This window comes from Dermacentor albipictus, chromosome 1 (assembly GCF_038994185.2).
Source record: "Dermacentor albipictus isolate Rhodes 1998 colony chromosome 1, USDA_Dalb.pri_finalv2, whole genome shotgun sequence".
Classification (NCBI taxonomy): Eukaryota; Metazoa; Arthropoda; class Arachnida; order Ixodida; family Ixodidae; genus Dermacentor; species Dermacentor albipictus.
Window position 1 is genome coordinate 488,575,248 of NC_091821.1, and position 23,457 is coordinate 488,598,704.

Here is a 23,457-nt window from a genome sequence, read left to right on the forward strand (position 1 = left end):
ACGCTTGAGCACCTTCTGCTCCGCTGCCCGGCCTTCGATGTTGAGCGCACTGCGCTCTTTGCATCATACCGTCGTGTGGGACTGCCCTGTGACTCGAAGGGAGCACTTCTCTTTCCGGCAGCCCACCCTTCCATTGTCAAGAAAGGGCTTCCTGCCCTACTTGACTTTTGTTCTGACACGCAGCTGAGAGCGCGGCTGTAAGCCCCGCTCTGCTTCTTCAACCTTCTTGTTATTTTTTTTCCGCCCTTCTTTCCTTCTCTCCCCACTCCCCTTTCCCTGTACAGTGCTGTTGAGGTGTCCTCCTCTGAGAGACAGTTACGGCACTGCACTTCTCACTTCCTCTCCTTCAAAATTCACTACACACACAGCAATACAAATAGCATACTCCATTTTAATATATTGCAAATGAGCATTAGCCTTACGGATAAACCACTTTGGTTTAATGAAAAGAGCTTCTAGTGGCTGTGTATTACGAAATCCCCGAATGTCAGTAGATCAGCGTAAAATTCACGTTCGCGCCAAATATATTGGCTCCATCGCTGTACATACCAATGATTAGGCGATATTGAAAAGTGAGATGAAAGGCCGTGTGTATGGCATTCGTATTCAACAATGCCTTCGCTATGGCATATCGCTGGATCTATCTGAAAATGTGGTATGGCTGTTCATATTACACTTTAAAGCATGAAGGTGGTGACCAACGATGCACTTTTCTACATCACCGTCCCTAAATGTAAGCAGGTGTTGTGCCACTCCCGGTGGCTGTTGCCAGCATGATCCCTCCCTGTTTTCTTAACTGCCCATTGCATATGTGTGTTTTTATACCAAATCGCACAGTCAAAGCAGCCAGCAAGAGGGGACGCAAGGCGAAAACCTGGTTTGATGGAGATTGTTGTCCGTTGATCATGCGGCAACATGTTCACAATAACCGACAGTTTGACTGAGCTTCGTATAGGCTCAAGGACTGATGAGTCGAAGAGAACCTGGCCGGGCACGGGCCAGGTTTAAAATCACCGGGCCGGGCTCGGGAGGGCCAACGCATGGTACTTTCAGGCTGGGGCTAGACCCGGGATTGAAAAACCGGCTCATGCAGTGTTCTAGCACTGGAGGTGCGTTAGTTCGGTTGAAAATATTGTTCTTGTCAGTGTAGGTAATTCATAATTGCAGACCAGTAAAAATTCGAATGAGAATTAATTGGGTACAATGCCTCGATTTCAGATTTGTGGGAAATGGGACATGTTTTGAACATTGCTTCTGCCAAAGATCAAATGTTTTCATTTTGCTTCTTCAGTGAACGATGAGCGAAACTTGGTTTTCGTTTTTACTGAAATTTGGTAGGCTCGCGGCTTGACATAAAGAATTTCTGTCCGAGTTTGACTACCTACCGCTGGATTTTTGGTGGCTCTTCGGTTATGTATAAGTCTAGCTGCAGCTTTCGATGGATTGCACATTGGCCCTGCAACGTTGCTGTCAACACGACATAGAAAAAGGCCGCCTATTTTAGTGGTATTTTATTATTTTATGTTAATGAGGGCGTAGAATATTCGCCCTTTTTAAGTTTTTCGGCCATAGTATTCTTGAAGGACGAATTGTAATAGTGACAAGTGTACTTGTTACCTGTTTACGGTGACCGCTTTTCACCGACTAAGAAATTTCAGACGCTATCGCTCGGCGTAGGACAACTCTGCATGTGTTAGAACATTCTTGATTCTTGTAGCCGGTTCTATCTGTTGCCTGTGTTGGGGTTGCATCTTTTGTAATCAAATTGTAGGCGTGACGCATATAGTGTTGTACATTCTAGAAATTGAGCCTGCACCACTGACTAGGCTGGAACCGTCCATTAGTCAAGCATAAAAACCAACGTGTTTGACCCGTAGATCAGATATCGACGACTGCCAACTGTGCTCGCCACTATTGTTGTGCTTTGAGTGTCACTTACTTTTTTTGGGCATAGGTTCGGCCAATAAAGAGTTAGTTTCGTGACTAAGTGTTTTGTTACTTTGTTCTTCACCGTCACTACAACGTGACACTACGTTAGAAATCGGCAAATATTCAACATCAACCGTAAGCAAAAAGCAACAGTAAATATTCGAAAACTTCGTGTTTACCACTGTAGTTACGTTGGAGCTAATAACACTGCATCTACAGATTTCACGAGCACGCCATCTTTGACGTCCCAGCTCAAGTTGACTACATCCTCAAGGAAACTAAACACAAGGACCTGCTCTACATCGGCATTTCTCAAGGCACCCTTACTTTTTTCACCATGTTGGCGGAGAAGCCTTGGTACAACGACAGGGTGAGTTGATCTGAACGGTTAACATGCACAATCTATGAGCATACAGATGTCGTACTTTAAGAATGACACAATCATAAAGCACTCTGCTTCAAAGAGAACAAAGACGCGCAGTTTCTTATAGCAGTCGCGCTAGAAGGAATAAATTCGTTGCTGAATTGAAATCCTTCATGAACTTCTTAGCGTCGTTTCTATCATGACCTCAAGAGCAGGAGCTCAAGGTCAGGCTTGAGGCTGTCATAGCCACAAGCTTTGCAATGCTATGGCGGGTAACCTTTATGGTAGGCTCCTGCAGGCGCGTATAATTCAATACACAGGAGTGCTTGGATTTTTTCATGCCAAGTATGAATGAATGAACATGTTCAAAAATGGTTTCAAACCATTCAAGGGAAAAACGACACCAATTAGCTTTCTTGTTTACAGATATGCTTGTATGGTTAAGCCCTGATAAAGAATGAAGCAAGCAGGGCAAATGAGAAACTTTACATTGCTTTTGAAAATCAGAAACACCGACATCTTCGTGCAAGTGATTTGACTGGAGAGAAATACCGTTACTCCGCATATGAAATCTAGGAGTGTAGATTTTTGGGCTGGTTAATTGAAGTCATAGCGCTAGATTGACACGGACAAGAAGGACGGCAGGACGTGCGCTAACTATCAAATGAATTTTATTTGAGAAAAGCACCGTACTTACACCGGTCGAACGAGTGGAAAGCATCGCACGCGCAACCCAACATTTTCAGTTGATGCCATATATGGAACTAAGTAAGAGCATGAGGAACTGGTGGTATCTTTGTCCTTAATAATATGCAAAATATCGCAAGTCATCTCCTTGCGCAGCGGGTGAACTTCCTCCTATGTTGCCATCCCTGTCCCCTATTTTATCTACAGACCCTTGATCAGAAATAAATTGACCGTTTACCAAGAGCAATACTTGGTCTTGGAGTACAGCGTCGACCCTGTGTTTCAAAATGTTCTTCTTTTGGGATTTCGTTACTTTGGTTCGAAATCTTCTCGACACTGGCGTAAAGCGTTCGGCGGGATTTCGACGAGAGCACTTGTGTTGAAATAGCAGGTCGCGCACACAACATGCATGCACTCACATAGCGCGGAGTGACCTCAAGGGGCTGAAGATGCATTTATTAATAAAGATGATGTATCTTTGGTACTCTCTTCAATTAGGAGCAATATCGCTGTGATATGAGAATTTTCTATGTCAGCTGAAAATAATGCAAGCCAGTGTTACCATCTTAGAGCGGGACATGGAGTAGCTGAGTTCATATATATATATATATATATATATATATATATATATATATATATATATATTAGGCAGGAAAGGCAGGGAGTTTAACCAGACGCACTTCCGGTTTGCTACCCTGCAAGCTCAGTTCAGATTTTTGGCAGACCCAAGTTCTTGATTTTGCTTTTCAGATTAAAGCCTTCGCTGGGTTGGCACCGTTTTTCAAGCTGGCACACCTTAAGGTACCGCCATTAGCTGTCTTTTCGCCCTATGGTGAAGCACCGCTGGTACGTACAACGTCCGCTAATTTGCTTTTTATGATATTTTGGTTTGTGTTTCAACGGTTCTGTCATAAATCCACAATTAGTATCATTGCTTCATCTCACGTTCAAAGCGGAGTGAAGTCCGTATACACACGGCGCAATTTCATCGTAGATGAATGAGTGACTGTTGTTGCTTTTTCGAGCATGAGGCAATAGATTTTACTCGTGCCCCGGCGATATGGGTGCGTTGAGGTTTCCTTGGAGGCTAAGGAAGTGCGGATGGTCTAATTTACTATAAAACCACCAGTATAACCTCTCTCGCAGCTGATGTCAACGCCAATATAACGTTGTTGTCCACCAAACAGCATACGTAGTGTAGCAACCAATCGTTCAAATATCATTTCGTGAAGAAATGAGAACTTAATTTGCTGTTGCTGAATCATCTTGGCGATACGAATAATTTGTCACGCGCAGTCAGGTGAAACGCGTAACGCATCAAGACAATGATGCATATGCTAAGTTTGTCGACTATGGCGTTAAGTGTGATCTCAAACGTTTCTGAACCTTGGTAAGTGAGTACAGCACAAAGTGGGGGGAGATCAATGCTATAAATAATTATTCACGTGCCATTCTCAGAAGCTGCAACAATATCGCCAATGCATTACAATAGCTGTTTTCTCCGGCTTTAAAAAAAAGCGCAGCTCAGGCTCTGACTCCGAGTCATTACAGTTTCATCGACGACATTACCATGTCACGTTTTCCAGAACACGATATCGTGAGAGCCGTACATAAGTTTAAACCTAAGCATTTTTTTTGCGTTTGATCGAATGGTAAGTTTTGTTTTAAAGGTTGTTCTGCTTTTTTGCGTCATTCGTTAGCCAAATTTTAGTCTTGCTTTGTGTAGATGTGTCTTTTCTTCCTGTTTAAAGAAAATAATAGTTGTGTCAGTTGTTATAAGTGGCAGTATCAGTGACATCAGAAATATTCGTTCCATGTCCCACTTGTCTCTATTTGTTAAAGTTTTTGAAAAAGCTATGTTTAAGCATCTGTCGTTTTTCCTGAAGGACAAGATTGACACTTGTGAACATGAGTTGGTTCATGGCAGGCCTATGGAAATAGGCCTTGTTTATTTTCTTCATGGTGGACGACCCGCTGTTGCGAAACGGAGTCAGACAAAATGTGCTTTGACCACTCAAAGGAATTTGGTGATGTTGCACATGGTCTTATAATCCATAAACTCTGACTTAGGGTGTTAATTCTAGCCTGCGCATGCTGATAAATGTCTGCCTCCTTTTGCCGTTCAGACAGACATTTATCAGCATGCGCAGGCTAGAATTAACACCCTAAGTCAGAGTTTATGTCTGCCTCTCTTTTGCCGTTGTTTTATCTTGTGTCTTAGTTGGCCTTAGTTGCCTTTGTGCCATTAAACCCAAACTAACTAACCAACCATCTTTTTGCCGTTGAAATATGTCCACGTTGGTACTAAATACTCTTTTCCTTTGCATCAATTTCGGGTGTTCCGCAAGGGTCTATGGCTCAAAATTTTTTTACATTTTCGCTAACAATCTCGAAGAATGTGTACGTAGCATGATATTAACACCCTCGTATCAGTTCAAAAGTAAGCAACCTGCTTCATGTACCACCGTTTTGACCGGAACATCCCAGCCTCATCTCACTTTGTTGCACTAGGCCTGTAAACTGCGCTCGAGCGGCGCCATATCGTGAGTACCTTAAATTGCCGTCTAATCTGAGTGACACCCCACGCTGCTCATTAATAAATAACTATCCGTTTCTTATAAATTGGAACCTACTAGGAATAGCCGCAAACTTAACCTTGAACCAATTTGACCGCCTACTGAAATATTTGAGTACAGCTTCTTCCCTCGTACAATTGAAAAATGGAACTTACTACTTAGTGAAGCTAGGTCATTGCCTTTAGGGGAATTTTCGTTTAAGTTAGCTTCATTCATGCTGCGTTTATTATTACCTGTTTTAAGTTTGATTTTGAAACAATCATGATTTTTAAGGTGTTGAAGTTGATGCGTGCAGAAAAAATGTTTTGACGTTATATCCAAAGTATAAGCCCCGCTCCTGCGATAGTGCGTTTGGGCTGCAGTATGTATAAATGCATAAAAAAGATAATTGAATAAATAAATAATGCTATAACACGCGTTTTGATGTATACGATGCTTTGCGTTATGATATCGACATTTTAAACACTCACTTCAGCCCTTTGACTGAATTCTGTAAATTTATTGGGGAAGCATAAGCGGGGGAGCTACACGGCGTACTGCCTCTTGGTAATGATGATAATAATAATCAATATGGCACGTACTCACTGGAAGCGCTTGTCCTTGGCTAGACCGCATTCTGTGCGAGAGTCCGTCTTCGTCTCGCTCGTCCTACGGGGTGACGGCCGATAGTAGTGGTGCTACACGTTTTACATTTTTACGCTATCTTTTACCGCTATTTGTTGTGGCTTCCTGGTTCGTTTGCTTCTTTTACGCTATTTGTGTAATGATAATTGTATTATTGCTAATGTTTACAGCTGTTTATAGGCACTCACACCAACATATGAATTGGATTGAATGGAGCAATGAAACGCTGAAATGAAACACTAAAACGAAGAAATAACGAAGAACATCTCTTGCGCGTTATTATTTGAACATGAGATGTTTAATCGTCTAACAGCTACGCGCTAAGGGCGCTCTCGCCCCAAAACCGTCGCCCTGAATGAATCATCCCGTGCAGGGTCGTAGACGATGGCGCACGTGAGAAGGAACATTCGCCTTCTAGTTGGCCTTCTGGTTCTTGAATTTTTTTTTAGCTCGATATAGTGATGGCTTTCATATCTCGTTTGCTGATCTGTAGAAATGAAACTCTCGAATAGCTGTTAACAAAAACGATGAGTAATCCAAAAGAAGCCTCCAAGCGCTCATGACATTTTAAATAATATGTATTGTTTTCCTTAAGTCGCAGATCGTCACTATAGCTAGTTACAAGGCGAATTTTTTCAGGGACAGGTGCGCATTTTCTTTTTCACGGGGCAATGAATGAAAGTTTCCAGTGGCTCCAACGTATCGCGGTTCCTCTCTGACCTTGACAGCGACTGGTCCACGCCGCGGGGGGCTACGAGGTGCTGCCGCAGGGAATGCCGATAGCGGGATTCGTGCGTCAGTTCTGCGGCTACGCCACGCGCGGAATCTGCTCCCTCTTGGCCGACAACTTCGCCAATTTCGGGAGCAGGTACGTTAACGAGGTACGTGGAACGCTCTCTGGTTAGTCACGTTACGTTAGCTCATGCCGAGTATGCCAAATCACGAAGTAGGAAGCATCTTCGTCCCTAAATTTTTGTTCTCACCCAGTCTGGTCTCAGCGATTGTACGATTACACTTAAATAAACATGGACTACAAAATACATCAGCCTTCGCGTTCGTTACACTGTCTTTTTTCTGACAACTCGCACGACCTTTGCAAGCATCGCTTGGAGCTCGACGGGTGCTATTGCTGTGCCGCTACCAGGAATTTCCGACTGCCTGTTTTTCCTTTCTCGACAGGCGGGGTTTTGCAAATTGGGTTGAATTCTAAATTCAGAAAGTAGGCAGGATGTATAATATAGCGACCTCCACTGCACACTGTGATGTCAGAATTGACATCGACTGTGCTTATTCAAATACTGTGCTGCAGTGCGAGGCCTAACATATGGTCATACGAAATATCAGCGAACATGGCAGGATGATTTCTGAACAACCAAAGCTGAAGGCTTTGCCGCAAACCGGAGAGAAAAATGACGCATGACACGAAGCAAAGTCATAAAGAATTTATTTCAGCAATGAAACTCAGAATGTACATGCGGCAACATCGCGTGGCAACATTCAATGTTGCCACCTGACTCCATCCTACGCCTGCAAACTTCCAAACGACATGACACCACCGCATCCCCTGCCGCTCTCTACTGTGTTTTTTTTCACCTTAGCACACATTCTCTCACTGTGACAGAGCACAGGTTATCAGCCCTGATGATTACAAGGTCTGCCAAGCTACATTCCTTCTTTTTAATCTCGAGTGTATTAGCTTCTCCAGCTGTCTGTATGATTATCTTCTTTTTCCAGTTCTTAGTTATTCTCCAAGTCTCTGCCACATACATGAGTACCAATCGAATACAATGTTTACATACTTTGCGAGGATAGCTGTAAGCTGCCGCTCATCACTTGTGCGACCTTGGTATATTCGCTGCAGCCTATGTTATTCTGAAAATTTGCTTCCTGTGTTCTGTATCGCTATTTACAAATTGGTCTCGGTAAACGTACGTTTGCACAGCGTATAGAGGCTGACCATCAATATGAAATTCGTGCTGCCTTGCCTAATGTACGCCTTCAACGTATTATTCCTCAAACCTACTCTTAAAGTTTGTCGGCTGAAGTCCTTAATAATTTGTTGCAATACATTTTTATAGATTTTTACAATGTCTTACGGCAGCTCACATAAATATAAAGTATTATCTGCAGCATTTCCAAATAAAATAATATTGCAATGTTGCTGGGAAGTTACCCGTTGATCCTCGCACGTAATTACTGCCTTTCTAACAAAGCATTAAAGTGCTGTGGCTCTTTGTGAAATACACTCCTTTATGTATATTTTCCCGCTTTTATCTAAAGAATCGTGCTAATCGTGGTATCTTCCATTTTCAAAGATAGCATTGTAAGACTTGATACAAAGAAACAGCAACGCGGACAACATAAAAAAAGAGAAACATGGCAGCACCCCTTTTGTCCGTGCTGTTCCTCGGCTGTAACAAAACGTACGGTGAATCTTAACCAACTCGACCACTTTAATAAGGTATTATTGTATGCTTGCTGTACTCCTGGACAACGCAATGCCCACATGACTGCGGGCATCTGTATATAAGTGAATGGGTTTTCGTACTATTTGTTGTTCATGCAGATATGTTATATTCCTCAAAGTTCTCAACTACCTAATGGACGACAAGGATGGGATTCATTGATGAATACCGCTTTCTAAAGCCAAGGTTTCCTCTGGATTGATTGATGTCAATGTAGTCCTGATTACATTCGAACACATCAAAGAGTGCTTTGTGCCGTACCATAAGCAAGTTAATGAGCCATTAAACCGTGAACGCTCTGTCTCTTAACTTACGGATTAACATAAAAGCTCTTCTAATTGCGAATGACTTTTTTGTGGTGATTGTTTTTTCAACAGTCCAGGATTCCAGTGTACCTGTGCCACATGCCGGCCGGGACATCTATGAAGAATATTATTCACTACAACCAGGTAAGATACTTGGAGTCAAACATTTTTAAAACAATATTGTTACAAATACTGTACTTGGGCTTAGTGTAATTTACAAAATTTAGTATGGTTTCTCGCGATGGTACTCTGGGAGCACCAATGATTTCAGTGTTTTTGATATTCCTGTCTGATATGGATATCTACGAAGATGCGTAAAACATCGCACAAGCTCCGCAGCCCTAAGCCAATAAGTGTACTAAGCAGATTCAATTTCATGCACTAATTTGCATCCCCTACCAACCCCAGTTATACGAGCGAACTAATGCTTACAAAACTAGTGCTTGGTTATGTGTGGACTGCGGTACTGTATGTAATAATGCCTCGAAAGCGAAATTATTCGTTTAGAGCCGAATCTAGGCTGGAATAATTACATGTGTCCCGAATGTCAAGAAAGGCACACTAACGAAGTTGTCGAGATAAGTGTTATGGTGCAGTGCTAACATTTTGTTGAAGAACCTTTGTGGTCGCATGAATGGCAAGCTCTTTGATGCCGACGATAAATCAAGGCAAAGAATCTACTCTGAGGAAGAGGGCAGCACTGTGAATTTTCAATATAAGCCATGCTCCCTCTCATCATTTACCAGAAATGTGTTTTCAATCATAAGGTTGAACCATGTAATGTTTTATGGACGGGCTCTTTAATAATGCAGCGCGTAAATAGTTCTGCATAAATTAAATAATCTTGGAACATCCTCTATTCTCTACGGCCCGTCTGCTCAACTATGCCTAAAGGAGCGATAACTGCGCTCTGGTTAACGCTGCCCATAAGGGCGCGATCCTTTCATTCAACCCGCATCCCCGAGCATGCCGCCGGCCTCTTCTCCGTGACGTCACTCTCGCCGAGCGCTCAGGCCTTCTCTTGTCTGTGTGGTGTTGGCTAGGGTGCCTCGATGTCCTCCTCGCCCGTCGCTCCATACAGAGTGGAGAGAACCGCGGCGACGCCTACGGCGTTGGTCATGCGAATCGCGGGCGCCATATTAAATGCCTTTGGCGGACGTCGTAGGGACGCGTTCCCGGCGCTCGTGTGTCTTGAAAGCGATCTGCAGCGCTGCTCGACGTTCACATAGAGAGGATGCGGCTCTCTCGAGCTCAGCAAAAGTTTCATCTTATCGTAGTTGATGGGGTGCAAGACCTTCCATATTTGGCAAGGGCATTCCAAACGCTGTTCGACACCCGCTGAAGAAGACATCCGACCATTCGTAAGTATCGAAATTGTTTTATTCACAACTGTCTGCGCCACCTAGCTTAAGCCTCGTCGGTAGCAGCGCGCGACGCCAAGCCGGCGATACCAGCTTGAACTGAAAGAGCTCACGGCGGAGGAGATGGCGCGCTGGCGCAAACAACACATATCCCGTGACGACAAGCCCTCCTCCGCAATCGCACTATCGTCGCAGCCAAGACGACCTGGGAGGATGGCGTGGCCCAGGCAGCCACTGCGGCCGGAGGATTCCCACACTGCCGTCGTACGGATACGCGGGTGCGCAGACTGCTCAATATGCCACCCGATCTACCTCTAGAGTCTGATGAAAGAGGCTGCCCGACTTGCAGAAGACAACGACAGTGCCCGGGTAGATACCCTAAATAACACTTTATCAACTCTACCAGTATGGACGGCATTGACGCCTACCTTCGTGTCAAAAGCCGCACCGCCGCTGGAAAGACCCACGAAGTGGTGGTGCACCCTACCTCTCTGTAAGACTCCTCTAAAAGCATGTTCGCCTTACCCGTCGACATTCAGGAAGCCGAAATGTTGCTTCATCTTCGGCAAGCTAACCCGGAACCACCAGTGCTCTACGCCCACCGAATGGGGGAGAGCGAAACAATATTAGTGACTTCCCTCGGGTAGAAGGTGTCGTTCTACGTCAACTAAGCTCACTGCTGGCTCCGCTGCACCCCTTTTTGACAGAAGGTGGAAGCCTGTGTCAGGCGCAAGCGAATTGGACACCGGCCGGATGTGTGCCCGGTTGTGTGCATTCCAACTTGTGAGAAGTGCGGTGAGGTTAGCCCCGACGCGAACCATATCTGCAACCCTAAATGTGTGGTATGTGCGGGAGATCACGCCACGGGCTCTGCGCAGTGTCCAAGAGGACCCCTCCTCCTCCAAAGAAAATGACACATGAAAGCAAGCGATCAGGCAAGGAGCCGCCGCCGCCCCTGAAACGAAAAAACACATTGGCCTGCACTATCGACACCATCGGCCTCACCATCAGGATCACCGCATAGCCAGGTGAGCTGGGATGGGGTAGTTTCTCGCGGCACCTCACTTCCCAACTCTTCCAAATCTCGAACAATATGCAGACGAGCGCGGTGGTGGCGCCTCCCACTCGAAATACGGGAGGCCCTCCGCCCGCCAAACGCGGGAGCCCCTATGAGTCCGAAATAAAAAAATACCCTTAGATGCCCACGCCTACATTGATCAGAACCACAGAATCACAGCCCTTGAAACCAAAAACGATCGGAGATTTCTTGTTTGAGATGCGCGCATTACACACTTTGAGACTCGCATGACCAATATATGGAAAGCAAAATTGACGAACTCAAGAACATGATTGCTACGATCATTGCCCTCATTCCAACACAGAATAATGTCCAAAACAAATAAAAATAAAGATTTAGTTATCTGGCAGTGGAACTGCCGGGGGCACAAAAAGAAATATGCTAATTCCCCACACTGTGTAGCCAATAACCCGACACCGCCGGCGGTAATAGCATTACAATAAGTGCACTGTGCAGTAAAACTACTAGGATATGATACTAACCAATTATATCGCTCCGCTGCGGGGTCTTACACGGCATTCCTTACACAACGAGACCTCACAGTAACGCACACCAAATTTGCTGAGGTTGACATAGAACACGACTTTATTAACATTTTTCCACAACCTCACAAAATTGCTACCGTATTGATTCTCAATATTTACAGCAAACCACAGGATAAGACTCCGACGCTCTCTTGGCCGCCACCCGTTAATTATTGTGGATGATTTCAATGTACCGCATCAAGCCTGGGGGCACACAACCAGCTCTCTCATGGGTAGGGAAATATGGGAACTCATTCAAGACTCGCACTTTACCGTACATAATAACATAGATACACCGACGAGACTCGGTAATAGTGTCGCCATAGATACGACACCTGACCTTACGCTCTTGCATCGCGTCAAAATTGTAGATTGGCACCGATTGGACAAGAATGTAGGTAGTGATCATTACGTTATTCAACCTTCCTTTAGCTTCCAACACAAACCATTTCGTAGTACTCAACTATGTATCACAGACTGGGCTAAATTCCGAGAAATTTCCCCCCCCCCCCCTAGGTCATGCTGTGAAATAAAGTTATTCCTTCATTCACTGAAAGCGATCTGCGACGTGACCAAAGTGAGCGCCCGCGCGGGCCTCATCTTCAAAGCGATCTGCGATGTTTGCAAAGTGCGCGTAGTGCCGGTAGCTTTGTATCCACACTGCTTTTGATGTTTCGTTCACGTTGAAGAGACAGATGCATGAAGGTCAATTCGCTTGCTGCTGCCGTGATTCCTCACTTCAGAATTTGACAGATTTCCGCACTCATCGAGCGAGATGGCTTCATGTTTATGTGCGCGCGCGTGGCACCGTGCTGGTTAATTTAGTTAAAACACGATCGCGGGCTAGTTCGTTTGAATCCATGATAGAATGTGTAAGCGCGACTGAACAAGGCCGTACAAAGAAGCAGACCCACAAAGGCAGCGCTGTCTTCGTGTGTCTCTTTCTTTCTACATCCTCGCTGAGTCACGCTTACATATTCTGTCATTGTTAATTTAGTTACTAAGCGAAGGTTGACCAGATTATATGGCCGGTAAGACTACTATCTTTACTTCGTATGCCTATCGACTAATTTGCTTTCGAAATCCGTGCTTCTTCGCCTTTCGGACGGAGCTGCGATTTTTTTTCAGTCAGCAGTACTCTTCCGGCTTAAGTTTATTCACAAAAGGGATTTTATATATTTAATGCTTTAATGTGGTCCGCTACGACAATTGTGTTAAGTAAAAATTAAGATTGCCAAGCAACATGTTGCTAGTGCTAGTTTTTTTCATTGCTCCCCCTTACTCAGTGCCCCCCTCCCCCCTGGATCCCGTAAGGTATATAGAATAAGTAATAGAAAGAGAGATAAAGTTTTATTTGTGTTCTGTCTGGGTATCTTGCTCGTAATTTTCACAACCTTTACTTCAGGGTTCCCATTTGCTCGCGCCATTTCTCGTGCTATCTGAACCAGGCGTGCCCCAGAATAGCGCTTTCGGGCATTTATTATTTTTACTGGATGTAAATGACACTGACAATCTAATTTGATTGGGAATACAGATCATTCTGTTCGCAGATGGTTGTTGAAATTTGTTTTACTGATGTAAAAGTGGCTTGAGATTGTGTTGGTGAGGCATTTAAATAAGGCAACGAATTCCGTATGGCTGCAAACATTGGCAAAACTGTTTACCTATGTGCCATTCAAAAAAATGTCGCCAATAATACTAATAAAGTGGGATCATAGCTGAGGGTGTAGAATTAAGCCCTCAGCTGTTAGGGTGCAAATGCAGCCTCATTACCGTCACAAGAGCTGTCGTAAAATGCTGGAGGTAAGGCCAGTGTTGGTCCTGGCACCTTTTCCGTTTCTGTTGTCTTGTTGAAGCTAGCCTCGCCACCTTTATTAATATACACTTCGGGTCAGCGGAAAGGTTTATTGTGCACGAAGCAGTACTGTTAATGTCAATGAAATGCCTTGCTCATTAAAACGACTGCTTTCCGACCAACCCTTGTCTTTCAATTACAGCTTGTGATATCTAAGAAGTTCCAAAAGTTTGACTATGGAGCGTTCTACAACAAAGATTACTATGGAAAAGTAAGTACTGCGATTTTGGTTACTCTTGCTGCAGACCTCTCCTTTATCTGAATAATTTATAATTGATTTGGATTTATCGAAATATAACTAAGTTTCGTAATTGCAGATTGACTGGTCTGTCATCCTTGGTCCATTGTGGCAGCTCACTGAATGAAGGATATTTATGCCCCACGCGGTTACAAGTAGGAGTTTCAAATACCGACGCATTAAGCCCGCGGTCTAACAACATCAGTTATAGGGAATCGCAGCGCGTTCAGCAAGCGTTCTTTAATGATTAGCAAGTAATTTCTGTAAAAATGTGTCCCTTGTGCTTTTTCATGTTTGCGGAGTTGGTGCCATTTGTGTGGCATATCAGGCTCACGTGGCACTTAAGATATTTGTTTCTGATATTTTATGAAGAACACGTTACGTTAGCGCAAGGACAATGGCGTTGCGATTCTGAGCACGAAGCCGGTGGTTGGATCCCGGCCGTGGCAGCCGCGTTTCGATGGAGGCAGGATGGAACAACGCCCGTGCACCGTGCACTGGGTGCACGTAAAAAAAAATAAAAAAAAAATCCACAGTCTTCTACTACGGCGTGATTAATAATCAAATAGTGGTTTAGTCGCATTAAACCTCTGGATTTAATGAATTTTTCGAAGTAATACACTGACAAGCATTTAAATAAGAAAAACAAACAAACAATAGTCTTCCCTGCTTCATTGTGTGCTTGTCCCTCTTGCAGAGCTTTTTTTTATCGGTCAGACATGGTGGAAGGGAGAGGGTGTCGCTTCTTGCTGTTGAGAGCATAAATGTATCGCAAGGGGCGGACACCTGAGCTATTACGTAGCCCCAGTTGAGCGATCTGGAGTCGGCGTTCTCATCTGGTCTCCTTTGCAAGAATTTACCATTCATAGAGTTGTTTGGCTTCGACGAACTTAAGGTTACCGGTGTAATCTGAATTACGCTGGTGATTGCGAAGAAAATAAATCAGGTGCACCAATACCCTCGACATAAAGGACGATTATTCACTATAGTACTGGGAAAACTGAGTGAAGTAGTTGTGCCTTTTATGAAGTTTAGTGTAGCGCATAACTACGTAATGCAGGTTAGTAATGCTAATCATTACAAGTATTAAAAAAATTCACCCACCATTACGATACTGCCTAATTCAAAATTTGAGCGCAGCTGTTTTCAGATCGCGATATATTGAGGTAAACAATGTGAGTGAAACATGTAGCGGAGTCGGCGATCGTCGAAAATCTGATCAGCGGATTAAGCACGTCGGCTTTTATACATGACTCGTCCAAGATTCCAGTCTAATCACTGGTGCCGCGTGGCCTCCGGAGAGTACTACACCATTGGCGTTGCGCATACTATCAGATTGCTAAACAATCGCAAAATATGATAATCGAAACAAGCATGAACGAGACAAACCAAGCAAATAAAACAAGCGCAACTGAGAGCTGACGCGAGCAGACGATAGTACGAAACGAGCGGTCCGGCTGAGACAAGTTATGAGTACGCATAGAGCGGCTCGGCGGGTCCGCATGGCGCCAGTTTCCCGCGCGCGCCACTGAAGGGGCCGCTCTTACTAAAACTCCTTAAACTTTGTATTGGCGACGAGGAGTTACGGAGTCGCCATCTATCGGAAGCGCCTCGCTGGCGTAGTATGAGGGATCACGTGGCGCGCTCCTCATAGGTTTCGCTGTCAGCGCTCACTGAAAACACCACGCGCGAGCTCTCCCGGACATTTCTGTAAGTACTTTCGAAAGGAGAGAAGTTTCTTACTGTCTAAATAATAATCTTGGGCAAACTGAAAGCACACAATCGTTTACAGACGCTATCTCTTTACCGAATACGTACAGCGAACGCCACTGCGCGCGGTCGCCGCGATGGAGTCTCCCGAACCGGCTTCTTGCGTGAAAGGTAGGTAAACGCTGAGAGCAAACTATGGTAAATATGTTCTTACAGTGTTAGTATAACTAAATGGAGTGTAATAGAACGAAGCCTCAATGCAGCGATCGCGCAGATTCGCAGCGACCGACTGCGCGTCTGCATGCTTGTCCGCGCACTGTGTCGCTTTCTCCGCGCGCGCGTTTTCGCACCGTGCCATATGCTTTAGGCCGCAGAATATGAGCATTTGACAGTATACAAGCAACCATTGTTGCGTGGGCGCTATCAGAGCTGTTCAAAAATAATTTCATTGTAGAGACTTCGACGCCTACGGGGACTGTGATGTGCACGCCGTCGCGACGATTCATTCTTTTTTTTCTTCTAAATTCTTCGACCTTTCAATACTATTTCTCGAGTTGCGTCGCACTGTATGTTTATAGGTGTTCTCAGCGTGCAATTTCCCGCTGCTCCTTTTTTTGTAATCCAGTGCATTAATTCATAACACAAACATGACCATATGCCATGTTTTTTTTTAAATGTGCTTCTTACCGCTGCCTTTCCACTCCACTGAACTTGCCAGTATCTATAGCATCGACAAGTTCATAGACCAAACCGTCATGACATTAGTCGGGCAGCGGACTCGGGCGAGCGTCTCAGTGCGCGTTTTCAGAACATCGCAGACCGGGCGCCGTAGCAGAAATCTTCCTCGCGTCTGTGCTTGCTGCATACCCGAGTTGTAGCCGATGACTGTTTGCCAGTTTTATGTTTCGCGAGCCAAGCTTCACGCAGCTTCTTGTCTTGCGGCTACGTGTGAATAAGCCTCACAGCGGCCTCCGTTACGTGCGTCCGGCCCTGCGGCACCGAGCAGTAGCCTACCACGTTGCGCGCCTTCAAAGGCAGCCACTACCTATTGTAGTGCTTTCAAGCGTTGTAAAGGAGACACTCGAAGCGGGAAAATTTCGCCACTAAATGAGGACCGCAGCGTACGAGGGAATTTAAACTTGTTTTCAGCTCGCTTCGGCGCGCCCGAAGCAGCCGACCCGGCCGCTATGTCCACGTGATCCCTCCTAGCACGTCACGCCGACGGTGGCGCCAGCTTTTCCAGTGGTGGAGCTGGAGGCCAATAGTAGCGCCACGCTTTGAAGAATGCCGCTCCCTCCTCGCGCGCTCTGGTCGAGGCTGACGCCGCGTAGGCATTGGCCTAATGGCATCACATTGGCCCTCGCGCCGGCTTTGCTTGTTTACAGTCGCGTTTCAGCGCCATATTCGCTTGAGAGGCGTCTACAGAGTGGCAAGGAGCACATGTTGGCGCCGTTCACGGAGGAAGAAAACTCAGGAGAGGCCCTGACGTCAGTCTTTGTGAAGCTAAAGTGAAGCAGGAAGTTGGTGTTGCTCATAGCGTTGCCCCGCCTATCGGGCCAGCTCTCCTCTCTTGTTTACATCTCTCGCGAGACCACGCCGCGCTGCGCGCAACCGTGGTGCTCGGACGCGTGCACTCCGCAGCGATACTAAACAATCGTTAGCACGTTAACATGATTCCGCCAAAGAGGGCAATATTTCCCGCGGATATTCTTTCGTCCGTTGCCATTGCCGTGGTGCGGTATATTGCGTACAGCGTTGCATGCTCGTTCACTTCACGAACTTTAGTTCCTCGTGTCCCACTTGGCCACAGGAAAATCCGGGAGAGCATGGTCCAGCTAACGCAGCGCAACAAAACACGGAGACCAACGCGAACCTGCCCGCATAGCGCCTTTGCCGAGGTACGAAACCTACGGAGCAACACGTGTGAGCGCAGAGAACCAAAACAAAGCCGCCATTGTGGCCCGACAGGCGTGGCGGCCACGGCAAAGAAATAAAAAATAAAAAAAAAGACGAGGACCTGCTACGTCATTTCCTCCACACTTTTCTCCTAGCGCGCGGAGGGGTTAGGGCCTCTCCTCAGTTTCCTTCCTCCATGGCGCCGTTGCTCTTCTGTGTTTTTTTTGCAAACGCCTTGAACTTTTATGGCAAGTGTGGCCTCGCCTCACGGCATTTTCTATCACTATAACCTGCTAGGCCTTCGTTTGCCAAAATAGTTTCAGCAAAGACAAGAAGCTCTTCTCGATACAGTCCGGTAAGCGCTATTGGTTAGGAAGAAAGACATGGATTCATCGAATGGGGATGGAGGACTTCAGACCAACATTCTCCACAGGAGTATACGAGGTATAGTTGCGAGTCTCTCATAGTACAGTCCTACGGGACGTGTACTTTGTTTATATAGATAGTACGGTCGTATTTGGTGCGCTTAATCCTATTGTACGCCAACAGGCTTGAATTCACAGGCACACGCGGCTGCGCGTGAAAACGTGATTACGAAGCCTCTAGGATTGAGCGTATTCCTTTTGACGAAATGGGAGACTGAAAACTCATCTTAGGAAAGCAACTCTCTGCATTTTCTGGTTACTAACTAGCCTTCTTTAGAGCAAATAGCTTTGTTTGCCTATTTTGTTCGTGTTTGCCATTGGCGGTCGCTCGGTGGATTAGCGATACAAAGAAAAAGTGTGCGTGCTCTCCCGAAACCTCGTTCGTCGCCGAACGACAGAATCACGTCTTTGAGACGTACGTGTTAATTCGTGTCAGCTTTAAAGTATGTGTAGGTTAACATGCGGAGGTGGAGCACTCGCAAAGAAAACGTGCTCTTTCGAACCTTCAGAGCAGCGACACTTCGTGCCCTCTGTCGGCCTTTGTACGTCATGGCTGATACGCGCCGCGAATTCACACGGTAAGGACGGCGCGGATTATTTAGGCTACTGAGGGCTTGCTGGATGTCAGGATGTTGGCATCCGATCGTAAATGTGTTATTTACAAACATTCGCAACAGCATCTTGCCACACTCACTTGACAAATGTTAGGTACCTAATTCTGGCGCACGTGGTACATTCGGAGTCGTCATGACACGGCGTTAGCGTTCGTTCAAATACAGTTTTAAAGAATAATTATCAAAACAAAAAAAAAAGCTGCCGTCACTGAATTTGCATAACCCTCTGTATAAATTCTACGTTCTACAGGAAGTTACTCGGAGCTAGAAAGCTGACGCGAACGCCTTAAGCGCACCGCCTTACTATGCGTTGTAATGTTTGGAGTCGGGCGTGAAATAGATGGTAGCTGGCCCATGCCGTCGTACAACTTATCCACGCTGAGGATGTTGTTGAGGGGAATGACTGCTTCTCATCGAGAACGAGGAATATGGGTTTATTTACAGTATCTACATAAGGACGTTGCAGTTCATCAGTCTAGCACGACTGTGAGAGAAAGCACACTCGGAAGCCGCACAACGGCTGCTTATAAACACTCTGTCCTCACTAGATCCCTAGGTGAGAGAAAAACGGCAGTTCACCGCCAATTCGTAGCGTCCAACGTCATCGTATTTGACCCGCATTTTAGGGGGACGGTTACACACACTTCCACAAAGGTTTTACTGACCACGCCAAGGCGAGTGGGTTCTTGGAGACACGGGGGCTTTGCCCGGGCAGGCGCCTCTTTATCCCAGTGTTGACCCCGCAGACAATGGCCACCGCGTCCGTCCATGACTTCTAAGCCCCGTGAGACGGCCGCGCAAGATATCTTCCAGGGGCTCCCCTGCTTCAAACAGCGGACACGGCGAATCCACGAACAATGCTTGGTCCGCCGACCGCGTTTTGTCATAGTAGCGCCGAGGGGATGTTGACGCGGCACATCGTTGTCCCTATGAAACGAGTCACCGCGGGAGGTGGTGAAGGCTTCCATGGTCGCTTCGAGGAAGCTCGCCACGCTCGCAGCTGCAGCTGGCTGAGAAAGCTTTGCATGTCGGCACCTGTGCATGCCGTTCCTAATAGCGTGCATTCACTCTGCGAAAGGTCGTCTGCTACGCTCGAGCGGTGTAGGTGGCGCCACGGTCGGGGAGGTAGCGCGAAAGAGAAGAGAAACGAGAAGGATTGCAGGCGGACGAGGGGAGTGTCGCTACTTTACGAAGTTTCAGGGGTTCAGGGTTAGCTCTTACTGGTCTCCGCCCTTCCCGGCTCGCGTCTTTCATATCCCGCTCCGCATTTGCTCTTTCATCCTTTCATCGTTCGCTTGGCTAGGCCGCCGCCGATGCCGACGCTCGCCACAGGAAGGGGCACCTGAGTGCTGCGTTCTAAAAATTGAGGAGCCATTCGATCCTGTGAAGGTGGTTGACAAGCGAAGCTGCTACGGTGGCATAAATTACGTTGGTATAGAGATTAGTTGGTATGTCGCTACACTAGTTATGTACTTAGTATGTCACTAGTTATGCATGTGTCATGCATGCGAAATACAAAGAAATACATTATGATTTGTTGTCTGTTTTTTTTTCTTTATTTTAACTTTATTTTGTGACGTAAGTGATGATGGCCTTGTGGTGGCTGTGATACACCGCTCATGGCTCTTTTATGACTACGCTCTAAACACTCAGATGTTGTCGACGCAGCTGCGACGAAGCGCCCTTTAGATGCAGATGGCCGTAAAACCGAGACTCGACGTGGGCGACGTTGTGCTGGCCGTACCCCGTTCGGCAAGCTGCGGTCGCGGCGCGTTGACAGCGAAGCCTTGCACTCCCAAGTCGCGTTGTGGGCAGCGACGGTAGACGTGGCCCGCTTCTTCGCAGTGGTAGCAGAGTGGGCGGTAGATTGGAGCCCGCCATACAGCTGCCTTCCTTAGGTAGCTGTGCTGGCCGACGGGAGGGCGAGCTGGCGGCTGCGGAGGCGGACAACGCAACTGCGGCGTTACCGGTCCCTAGCGAGGGCGCGGAGAGAGAGTGCGACGGTGGGCTACGAGGGCGTAGGTAGGCGCTTCCGGCTGAGGCCGCGGTGATTCGGGCAGTCCAAGCGACTGCTGAACCTCCTCTCGGACAATGTCAACTATGAATGCTACTTGAAGCGGCGTCGAAGAGAACATCCTGTGCAGTCCTTTGCGTACGACGGTTCTGATGGTCTCTCGAAGCACGTCGGAGCCTAGTGCTTGAATTTCACTTTTCGGTGAAAGCACCTGACGGTTGTATTGGCGGGTGCGCGTTTTCAGCGTCTTCTCAATGGTCGTTGCGTCTGTCGAAAACTCAGCTACGGTCTTCGGGGTGTTGTTGAGAAGTCCGGCAAAAAGTTTTTGCTTTACGCCCCGCCTCAGGAAGCGGACTTTTTTCTCCTCGGACATTTCCTGGTCGGCGTGTCGAAAGAGACGGGTCATATTAGATTCATTCATTACATTACTTGACATTTTCATTCGAATGTAATACTTCCTATTGCTTTCTCCCACCAAAAGTCGTGGCTTCGAGTGCCTTAAGTAACTTCGCCCTCATTAACACCAAAGGTAGGGGGTGCGACTCCTACCAAAGGTCGAGAGTTCGAGTGCCTTATTTCACTTCGCCCTAAATAACACCACATGCAGTGGGTTCGGCTCTGGACCTTCACGACGTCAATTGGTATCCCACTTGGAGATATTGTCTTCTCGTGCATATCTCCTTGCTGTGTCGTGGGTTCAAGCGCCTCAGTTAACATTGCCTTAATTAACACCAAGGATTGCCTGTTCGACTCGCACCAAAGGTCGTGGGTTAGACACTCGACCTTCACGGTGTCAATTGGAATCGAACTTGGAGCCGGTTCACGGACATCTACAAGTGGATTCCGCTCTCACCAAAGGTCGTGGGGTCGCGTGCCTTATTTACCTCTGTCCTAATTAACTGTGCCTGAATTCACTTCGCCCTAATTGACACCAAATGTAGTGGGTTAGACTCTCGACCTTCACGACGTTAATGGGAATCAAGGAGGTTACAGATTTTTTCTGACCTCCTTGATCGGAATCCAACTTTGAGAGGCCGGTTCGCCCTTATCTCCGAGTTGGTTCTCCTACCAAATATCGAATGTTCGACTCTCACCAAATTTCGTGCGTTCGAGTGCCTGAACTAACTCTGTTTCAATTAGCTGTGCCATAATTAACACCACAAGTCATGCGGACGCTTCTTCGCCTCGGCTTCATGCTATCTTATAAAAAATTTGATGGCCCAATTCGCCCTATTAGTCACCAAAGGACGGGGCTCGATTCCAACCAAAGATCGTGGGTTCGACTCCCACCAAAGATTGTTGTTATTAATTACATTTGCCTTAAGTGGCACCAAGGGGCGAGGACTCGAGTACCAATGAATTTCGGTGCCATGAATTTCGCTGCCATAACGCCGTGCATCGCATTTTCAACCCATGAGCCGTGTAAGGTTTTCGCCGTAAACATATTTTCAACGTTTTTCTGTCTTGTGATAATTTTTCGTTCGCTTCCAGCGGAGCGTTCCGGAGTACGAGCTGTCTAACGTTCAGACCGACCTGGGCATCTTCTGGAGCGCCGGCGACGAGTTTGTTCCCCCGGAAGACGTGCGCGAACTGCTGGCGTCGCTGCAGCGACATGTGAAGAAGAGCTACTACATCGACGACCCCTTCTACACGCACGTTCACTTCGTCGTGTCGACCACCAACGGAATATACCTTCATAAAGAACTGCTAGGTTTCCTCGCACGCTACGGTGGCAAGGGTGAACTTTGCCCCGCTGCTTGAGCTACTAGTAGTACGCGGGTAAAAAAAAAAATCAAGCGGCGAGGCGTTGTTCAACCCTGGAAGTCACCTTCAAGCAGTGCTGGTGACCTCCGAAGTCAGTTATTCCATAGCTCGGTTACAGAAATTATCTTTATTTTTGTGCATTTCTCTGTGATACACTTCTTCAGTTTGTCGCTTGGTCCCTGTGATGATTTCATTCTTTAACGCAAATAGACTGCAAATTTATAGTTTAAATTGATTTCTAACCGCGTTTTAAAATATTTCGATAATGAAATTGCTTTACTAAAGTTTAAATGATGTCGCAGTGCAAGCAAGTTCTGACAGCAACACAGCCTGTCACTTGAAGTAATATTCACAGAAGGCATCACATGTTTATGCTTTCCTTTATATGCAAAAGAAGTTAGGACTGCCATTATAGCATGAAATATTTATTTATTTTATTTAGTCATACTGTTGGCCCGGAGGCCGTTACAGGGGTGGGGTACAGCACAGAAAATGAAAAACATAATGTACAGCCTCCCTGATTTTTAATAATATAGCGCGAGCGTCGACTGAACTGCTTATAACAGCTTATAACGGCGATAAGCGTGCAACAAGGCGAGAGTTCGCGCACGAGCCTTGTTGCCTTGTTGCACTCGCCTTGTTGCACGCTCTTGTTGCACGCTTATCGCCGTTATAAAGCGCTCACCAGCAGTTCAGTCGACGCTCGCGCTATATTATTAAAAATCAGGGAGGCTGTACATTATACACAATGCACGAAAATTATACATAAAACACTGCTTTTGAGCATACATTCATAAAAAGAACCAGGAAACTAGTAAGAGCACAAATACAAAAGCAATATGCAGGGACAATAAACACAATCTGTGTTAATGTAACATAATGTACATAATTTTGTTTAGGGCATGATTTACCTCAGATTGTTTTCAAATTGTGTAACGGTATCACATTGAATAATGGCTTTTGGTAATCTGTTCCATTCATTTATTGTTCTGGGGAAGAAAGAATTGGCGTATGCATTAATGTGCGGT

General features: G+C 46.2%; 1 protein-coding gene across 2 annotated transcripts in view; it reads left to right on the plus strand.

Moving 5' to 3' along the window:
- The window catches only part of LOC135912796 (lipase 3-like), a 48,167-nt gene extending 25,284 nt beyond the window's left edge, over positions 1-22,883 (plus strand). Inside the window, exons 4-9 of one of the 2 annotated variants that reach the window (XM_065445347.1) lie at positions 2,149-2,299; positions 3,731-3,826; positions 6,909-7,061; positions 9,023-9,094; positions 13,911-13,979; positions 22,157-22,883. In XM_065445347.1, the coding sequence (XP_065301419.1) occupies positions 2,149-2,299; positions 3,731-3,826; positions 6,909-7,061; positions 9,023-9,094; positions 13,911-13,979; positions 22,157-22,426 (811 nt within the window). In that variant the 3' untranslated portion in view covers positions 22,427-22,883. The remainder of the gene's footprint in view (positions 1-2,148; positions 2,300-3,730; positions 3,827-6,908; positions 7,062-9,022; positions 9,095-13,910; positions 13,980-22,156) is intronic. The other variant, XM_065445348.1, reaches the window with a different exon arrangement.
- Positions 22,884-23,457: the final 574 nt, after the last annotated feature.